The following is an 8,939-nucleotide window of genomic DNA, read 5'->3' as shown; positions in this document are numbered from 1 at the left end:
ATTGCACACTGAAAGAGAGGCTGAGGATGAACAGTTTGACCCTTTAGGACAGTTCACGAGGTGGACAGCAGCGGCCCTCGGTCACCATTCTCGCTAATGGCATTCACACGCTCCCCTCCCCACCCCCCAGAACATTTCAGCCTCGTTTTGTCCAGACCACACAAGTGCCTCTTGAATTGATTAAAGTCCAGCCTGGAGAGTCCAGGAGAAGGATATTTCGGGGCTGCTCTTATCTTCACAAGACGAAGTGTACATCGAAATACAAGCATATCATCATCACATGGGTCTAGCCCCTTTCCCACTCCACATCGCACAGCAAAAACCGAGCAAAAATGCTGAAAAAAATACAATTCAGCTATCTAGCCTACTGAGAAGCTTCGTTTCTTCTTTCCAAGGGTGTTTTTTTTTTTTTTTTTGATAGAACTATTGCAGGATCCAAACTGAGTCCGCTCTTGAGAACTACAGTATGGACATGCCAACGTCTTAATTCTAAAATGACACAGAATGGCTTTTTCGTACATGCACGTTGCACAGTAATACAATAATACCCTACTGTATAAACCAAAAGAAACTCCGATTGTAAATTCACCAAAAGTCATGCTATCTTAATTTTTTTTGTGGGTGTATACTAGTATTGAGGCTTAAACTCAAGGTCTGGGTGGTTTCCCTTAGCTTCCCCCCCTCTCCCCCCATGAAGGCTGGTGCTCTAGGACTTGAGCCATAGCTTCACACCCAGCTTTTTGGTGGTTAGTTGGAGATAAGAGTCTCATAGACTTTTGAGAGGAGGCTGGCTTGGAAATGTGATCCTCATATCTCAGCCTCCTGACTAGTATCCTAGCTCAATCAAAATACTTGAAGCAACCTATCCAAAAAAGTCATGTTTCTGTTGATACTAAAACAAACTGTCTTTTGGTTTTCTATTATACAAATCGACTGGTAGCTCCTGTTGGAAGACACAACTAGCCAAAGACTGCACCACCATGGTTCCTTATATCATGCCAGCAATTATTATGAATTTGTAAGTAGTTGTTGAACGCTTCATCAGGTTTAGCTATTTTTTTAAGTAGTTGTACAAAGGGGTTTCAATTCAACATGTTAATTTACAAGAGCAATGCATCACCATTCTCTCCCATTTCTCTCAAAGCCTTTAGTTTTTTCATCCTTTAATTTATCCACATTTGCAAACAACTAAAATGGTGTATCTGTTCTCAATCTCTATTAGCCAAGGCTAGGTCCTTGGTTGGTTTTTAGAAGGAGTTTGAGAAGAAGATTTGGTATCAGTCACCATTGCCTGTAAAACCATACCACATTGAGCCCTTGGATAGTTCTGGTTGATTCCTCCTGGCCTGTCTTTTGCTTTGATTAACCTTTTAAATGGAATTATGAGTTTTCAGGCTCCTGGAAGATAGAGACCAAGGAAAGTTAAGAGAGTCTTAGGCCATAAGGAAACTGAATCTCTTCCCTCCCCCCACCCACTTTTTTTTTTTAAACCAACTTATTTGTTCCTGGACACATAGAACAAGTAACAGATAGAATCAAGTTTTCCAAAAGGGGTGTGTGTGTGTGTGTGTGTGTGTGTGTGTGTGTGTGTGTGTGTGTGTGTGTGTGTGTAAGAGAGGAAAAGTGGGGAAATAATGTTCTTAAATGTAGGAAATGTGTTTTAAAGGGGCGGGGGAGACAGAGAAGGCGAAAAAAATATCAAGAAGCAAATAGAAAATTGTGATCGTTTCCAAATAATTTCAGGACAGACAGAGGGAAGTCTAAAGGTTGGAGAGCTACAAAAAAAAAAAAAAAAATGAGAGTCTCCCAGGGTTTCTAAGTTTCATTTTCGTCACTTTTTGGCCTTCCAGTCCTGTTGTTTAACCCTCCACAGAAACCACCACACAAATGATAAACCATGCCCAAACCCTAACAAGCCATGTTCAGCGCGCTTCTCTGCAATGCACCTTATTTCCATTTCCCTCGGACTCTTGACTCCATCTGCACCTTGCGTAAACTCCATTTGTCAACGGGATCTCAAGGGAGCCCAATGCTGGCCGCCATTCCTGCACCAGTTAACACTCGGCCCGGCACTCACTTTTAGAGCTCGGACTCCTAGGGCGACAAGACAGAGAGGCTGGAGAATAGGAGAAGAGGGGTGGGCAGACCAGCAGCTCCCCCCCTCCTCGTTGTAAAGAGGGGGGGATTGGGAGGAGGGGCGCCCATGTCTCTACAACGCCCCCCCCCAGCGTGGAGCAGAGGTCATAGAAATGTCAGTTCAGTCCATTCGGTCTCGGGAGCAGCTCCTCCCATCCTCGCTGCCACCCACCCAGGAAACCAGGAGCTGCGCTCTAGACGAGTGCCCCCCACCCCAAGCCTACCAGCACCCCAATATCTGTTTATCGCAGGTCAATTAGAGAAGTCCCCCATTCCGTTCTGACATAACATTGATTCTCACATCCTCACGCGTTGGTCTATTTCCCACTCCCCCAAACTCTTCGAGGCGACATTTCGGAACCCCCAAACCCCTTCCCCCCCCCCCGCTCCTAACCAAATGAATTCGTTTTTTTTAACTGTTTAAGACACACCCTAAGAGGCTTTGGCACAGGACACCAGGCAAACACGTAGAGCTAACTGTTTTCCCCGGGATCCTGTTCCTCCACTCCCCCCCCCAACCCCCATTAACTAATTCCTGGGTTCCCCTGGCTGGGACACTAGGAGGCTCGGCCGCCGCGGGTGCGATGCTAGTGCGCGCGTAGGGTGGAGGCGAGGCCACCGAGGCGGGAGCGAGGACGGGGGGGCTGGGGCTGGAGTCCAGGTCTTCTCCCCCCAGCCCCCGACACACACCCCCGTACACACATCGACCCCCAGTGCTCGGGGCCCCTAATGAGCTGCTGAAAGGGAGCAGACTCCGGTGCGCGTGGCTCATAGGCCTCCCGGAGTCCGGGGCGCCCTGATTGGCCAGCTGCGCCTCGCGACCTCCATTCATTAATAAATTAGCGGCACGCTCCAGCCGAGCGCGAGCCACCAATCACAATGGACAGCGGCGGCGACAGCGGCCGCAGCTTGAGCCGCGGGGCCGCGGCGGTGGCTTTGGGTAGCGGAGGCTGCAGCCTGGCGCTCCAACAGGAGCTTTAGAACCATTTGAGGCTGATTAGATAAAGGGGGGGGGAAGGGGGGAGGCGGGGGGGGCGGGGGAAGGATGGATGGCTGGGCCAGGGGAGGGGGAGAAAGGGGCTAAAAGAAAGAAATGAATGATGATAATACAATGAAAAGAATAAGCCGGGGAGGGGGAAGCGGAGGGGGGAGGAGGGGAGAAGGAGGGAGGGGAGGGGGAGTCGGGGGGGGGTAGGTGAGGTGGGGGCGCCGGGGGGCAGATCTGATTGTTTTCTTGGTGGTATATATAAGGGGTTTTAAGGAGAGTCGTGTGCCAGACACGCAGCCAACTGAGCCACAAGCAGCTTCGCTTTAACTGGAGTGGCTGGGAGTCGCGTGCCAGGAGCCACACGGCCAGGGGGACTGACTGACAGACAGACAGACAGACAGACACGTACTACCACCATCACCGCCGCCGCCACCCTGCCGTCACCACCCACCACACCCGGCACCCGGGGCGGGCTCTTTGGCACCCTGCGCCCGGGTTATTGGGGTCCCTTGCGGGGCGCGGCACCGCAGCGCCAGGCCCGGCCGGCCTGGTTAGCAAAAGGCCCCAGCGTTGGGCTGGGCTTGCGGAAGGGGGGGTGGGGAGAAAAGACGCCCGGCACACGCCAAAGTCCCCGCCACGCCGAGGGCACATCTAGAGCCAAGTAGGTAAGCATCTGCGCCGCGGCAGGGGCTGGCTTCCTCCCCGCAACTCTCTTCTTGATCGCGCCCGCGCAGGGCAGAAGCTGGGTCGCTCCAGGCTCGCCAATCGTCCCTTCCTTCTCTGAGCAAGAATCCCCGCAGGCCGGGGTGCGGGGTCTCCGCTCAGGACGATCCTTGGCCTGGCTCTCCCGCGCCCCGGGGAGCCGAGATCGAGCCCGCGTCTAAGTCTCCATCTCATACATGGATACACTATTCTCTCTTTCTTTCTCTCCCATCATCTCTTCTGTAGGATGTTCGTCAAATCCGAGAGCGCGGAGTTGAAGGAGGAGGAGGACGTGTTGGTGTTGCTCGGCTCAGCCTCCCCAGCCTCGATCACCCTGACCCCACTGTCCTCCAGCGCCGGCGAGGAAGAAGAGGAGGAGGACGACGACGAGGAGCCGGGCGCACCGGGGAGGGCGCCGGCGAAACTCGGAGCTGAGGCCGGGCCGGGGGCGCGGGGCCGGGCCGTCGCGGGGGCCGGGGTTTGTCGTCCCACGCCATTATTGGGTCTGGTCCATGAGTGCAAACGGCGGCCGTCCCGGGCACGGGCCGTCACCCGCGGTGCCAAAACGGCCGAGACGGTGCAGCGCATCAAGAAGAGCCGGAGATTAAAAGCCAACAACCGCGAGCGCAACCGCATGCACAACCTGAACGCGGCGCTGGACGCGCTGCGCGAGGTGCTGCCCACCTTCCCCGAGGACGCCAAGCTCACCAAGATCGAGACCCTGCGCTTCGCCCACAACTACATCTGGGCGCTCACCGAGACCCTGCGGCTGGCGGATCACTGCGGGGCCGGCGCCATCTCCTTCTCCGAGGCGGTGCTGCTGAGCCCCGGGGGCGCCAGCGGGGACAGCCCTTCGCCCGCTCCCACGTGGAGTTGTACCCACAGCCCCGCGTCGCTGGCCTCGCCCTCCTCCTCCTCCTCGTCGCCCGCGTCCTCCAGCTCCACGTCCCCCTACAGCTGCACTTTATCGCCCGCCAGCCCCGCGGGCTCCGATGTGGACTATTGGCAGACTCCACCTCTCGCCTTCCCGTAGTAGCGAGGGAGCGTTAGCAGAGCTCCCCACCTCCAGAGACCTTTAAGGGAGGTGGGGGGGGGGTCCCTTTCCTGTCTATCTCCTCCCTCCCTTGCTTTCCCTCCTGCCCCCATTTCCCACACCCTTAGAAGCCACTTCGCAGAGCAGATGTAGCCCTGTGGGATGATTCCTCCCTTAGTTGCCTAACTTTGATTTATGGAAGCTGTAAGGGAGTTTATTGTCCAAGAGGACAAGGGCGGTGTGAGGGCTCTGTGTGTGTGTGTGTGTGTGTGTGTAGGTACTGGGACTTGAACTCAGGACCTGGGAGCTGGCCCTTGGCTTTTTCTGCCCTACCTCTTGAGTCACAGCTCCACTTTTTGTTGTAGTTGGTGGTGGTTAATTGGAGATAAGAATCTCACGGACTTTCCTCCTTTCCATTCCCTCCCCCCCTTCCCCAGCTGGCTTGGAACCCCAATCCTCAGATCTCAGCCTCCTGAGTAGCTAGGATTACAGGCCACTGAAGGGGCAGGTGAGCGTTTCTTGAGAATAAAAAGACTGGTGAAAAGAAGAGGTTGGACTGATGCTCCTCTAGTCACTTAATCGCCCGAAAAGGACTCGTGTGAATCTCCCACAGGGAATGCAACTCGTTCCTGTGATCTCTTCACCTTTGCTTCTACATAGAGATGTTAATGCCTAGTAGAAAGAAATGTATCTTAGCATCTGAATGATTGGACCCGTAATAATATTATCCACAGATTTGCAATGGCTGGCATCTGCTTTCTTCCCATTGCTGTCTGCAGGCTGTGGGAATTTCACCTGTCAAACCAAACTTTCCCTCTGTGGTGCGCACTTTGTTGTTTTTCCCAGATTCCTCACAATGCCCATTGTTTCTCCTTCTCTTTCCTTTTTCTTCTCCATTTTGCCATCTGTCTCTTATGATTTATAATGGGTAAGAGAAAAACTGGGGTTTTTAAAGAGCCAGGTTAGAAGTCATTGTATAATTTGTAAGCTTTGTAATGATTGAATGCAAGCGTGGAAATTTAGGCTGAACTCTCTAGCAAAAGGAAAAAAAAATGTGGAGGAAAAGGAGAAAATCAGGAGGGAGGATTGCTTCATGCATTATTTATCATGACCTTTTAGGGGAGAAGGAACTCCCCCATTCTTTCAAGAGATTAAAAATAAATCAACAGTCTGAAAACCTAAGCAGACACGGAGAATTATCAGGATCAGCCACACACGTGTTCCCTTCTATTTATTATGAAGAAGATTTTCATGGGATAAATATGTATTTTTTGTATATTCTACAGAGTTTATTCTAGCATGTATTTACGTCTTGAAGAACAAGAAAATGGTTCTTTTGATTAAGCTACAAATAAAGTATCTAATTTTCATAAGTTTTGTGTGTAGCATTCTAATTTTTTTCTTGATTGTGGTATTAATTTATTTATTGTGCTTGTCCTGGGGCTTGAACTAAGGGCCTAGGCACTATTCCTGAGCATTTTTCTTCAAGTCTACCACTCTACCACTTGAGTCATAAGTCCACTTCCAGCTTTTTGGTGGTTAATTGTAGATAAGAGTCGCACAGACTTTCCTGCTCAGGCTGGCTTGGTACGAAGATCCTCAGATCTCAGCCTCCTGTGTAGCTACGAGTACAGGTGTAAGCCATTGGCACTTGGCTTGACTGTAGTTTTTAGATGCCTTATGAGGTACGTTTTTCTGAAAGCCTCTACATCAAGTAGAAAATACCAGTTGCATTTTTGGCATTATTTTGTATGGAATTTCACTAAGAAATTACAAGAAGCTGAAGCGTATTTGAGGTACTAACATTGAAAGAAGTGCATTTCAATACAAAGACAAATTTTGTTGATAAGAAATCAGTTTTTGAGCCAGAGATATAGCTCAGTGGTAGAGCAACACCAGAAACAACCAAAAAAGAAAAAAAAATCAATTTTTGAACAAACAAAAGCAAAAGGAAAGGGGGTGGGAAGTCACAACAAGCTTCAAACATCAGAATTTTTTTAATTTAAAAAAAATATTGAAGTAGAGCTGGGAAGGTGGCTCAGTGGTAGAGTGCTTGCCTTGCATGCATGAGGCCCTGGGTTCGATTCCTCAGCACCACATAAAGAAAAAAGCCAGAAGTGGCGCTGTGGCTCAGGTGGTAGAGCGCTAGCCTTGAGCTGAAGAGCTGAGGGACAGCGCCCAGGCCCAGAGTTCAGGCCCCACGACCGGACCCCCCCCCCCAAAAATAGTGAAGTTGCCAGGTGCCAGTGGCTCAGTCCTGTAACCCTAGCTACTCAGGAGGCTGAGATCTGAGGACCTTTGTTCCAAGCCAGCCCATGCAAGAAAGTCTATGAGGCCTTCACATCCAATTAACTACCAAAGAGCCAAAAATGGAGCTGTGGCTCAAAGTGGTAAGGCTCAAGGACAGCACCCAGGCCCTGAGTTCAAACCCTAGGGCTGGCACAATAAAAAAATAATAATTAGTGAAGTTGGAGTTTCTTGGTAGAGTGTGTAGCAACTTGATTCTGAGGTTGGAGGTACAGCTCAGTTGGTAGAGCACTAGCCAATGAACACAAGCATCAGGCATGGAGTTCAAGTCCCAACCTCAGGCCTAAAATAGAAAAGAAAAGAAACTTGATTCTTATCCTTAACTTCGTCTTTGTTTTTTTTTTTTTTTTGGGGGGGGAGAAGGGGTCCGGATGTGGGGCTTGAACTCTGGGCCTGGGTGCTGTCCCTCAGCTCTTCAGCTCAAGGCTAGCGCTCTACCACTTGAGCCACAGCGCCACTTCCGGCTTTTTTTTCTTTTTGCTTATGTGGTGCTGAGGAATCGAACCCAGGGCCTCAGGCATGCAAGGCAAGCGCTCTACCACTGAGCCACCTTCCCAGCCCTCCTTAACTTCTTTTGGTGTCAGTTTTCATTTGTATAGTGAAGGGATTGATAGGGGTCTTAAGAGCCCTCCTTCCAAATCTCACATTTTTTATGTCATTGAATTTATAAATTAATTATAGGAGGTTGATTTTGTATTAGCCTTTTAAACTAGCTATTTAGTTTGCAAAGCAAATTCCTGGTGGCAGGGGGAAGAGAAATATTCTCAAGATTTTTGCTTAGTTTTCATACTGGGCATTAGAAGGACCTGTTGGAAAGTCTCTTTAATTTAAATAAAAAGAATATATGACAGAAATAGCTCGGACTTCCTTCCTTCATTGAAGTAGAGTAAAAAAAGAGGAAGCAGCCAGGCACTGGTGGCTCAAACTTGTAATCCTAGCTACCCAGAAGGCTGAGATCTGAGGATTATGGTTCAAAGCCAGCTTGGGCAGGAAAGTTGTGAGACTTTTTTTTTTTTTTTTTTTTTTTTGTCGGTTGTGGGGCTTGAACTCTGGGCCTGGGCGCTGTCCCTCAGCTCTTCAGCTCAAGGCTAGCGCTCTACCACTTAAGCTACAGCGCCACTTCCGTTTTTCTGGTGGTTTAATGGAGATAAGAGTCTCACAGTCTCTCCTGCCTGGGCTGGCTTTGAACTGGGATCCTCAGATCTCAGCCTCCTGAGTAGCTAGGATTACAGGCGTGAGCCACCAGCGCCCAGCTTAAGTTGTGAGACTTTTATCTCCAGTTAACCACCAGAAAACCGGAAGTGGAGGTGTGAGCTCAAAGTGGTAGACCACTAGACAAGTACATAAGCTCATGGACAGTGGCTAGGCCCTGAGTTCAAGCCCCACAAATGACAAAAACAAAACAAAAACAAAAACACAGAAAGGAAGCAAAAATGGCATAACTTGCACCTCAATTCTCAGTGCAGAAATGAATGACCTTTGATTGACTTAGATTCAAAGATGACCAAGTTAAAGTTGACTGCATTCTAAATTTAAGCTGCAGGAGAGATGATGGCTGACAAACTAACAAAACAAAAAAAATTATGTCTGTGTGTTTGGGAGAGGGGGCGGAGAGAGGGAGGAGAGGGCATTAAAGCAACTGGATTTTGGTGGTTCACAACTGTTATCTCAGCTATTCAGAAGGCTGAGATCTAGAAAGTTACAGTTCAAAGGCAGCCCAAAGAGAAAAGCTCATGAGGCACCATCTCCAAAATAACCAGCAAAAAGCTGGAC

The 8,939-nt window shown here is 49.8% G+C and overlaps 1 protein-coding gene across 1 annotated transcript; it reads left to right on the top strand.

The window, feature by feature from the left end:
* Positions 1–4,073: 4,073 nt before the first annotated feature.
* On the top strand, positions 4,074–4,859 carry Neurog2 (neurogenin 2). Its single transcript, XM_070021978.1, has one exon. It carries the CDS (start codon positions 4,074–4,076, stop codon positions 4,857–4,859), a length of 786 nt encoding a protein of 261 aa, XP_069878079.1.
* The last annotated feature ends 4,080 nt before the right edge of the window (positions 4,860–8,939 follow it).

Source organism: Dipodomys merriami, unplaced genomic scaffold (assembly GCF_024711535.1).
Source record: "Dipodomys merriami isolate MVZ:Mamm:240054 unplaced genomic scaffold, mDipMer1.0.p SCAF_15, whole genome shotgun sequence".
In the NCBI taxonomy this organism is placed as follows: domain Eukaryota; kingdom Metazoa; phylum Chordata; class Mammalia; order Rodentia; family Heteromyidae; genus Dipodomys; species Dipodomys merriami.
Note: the sequence above shows the minus strand (reverse complement) of the source record. Positions and strands in the feature narration are given on the sequence as shown.

Excerpts from the sequence above, each read along its gene's own strand:
- Neurog2 (XM_070021978.1), top strand. The coding sequence starts at position 4,074 with ATGTTCGTCAAATCCGAGAGCGCGGAGTTGAAGGAGGAGGAGGACGTG.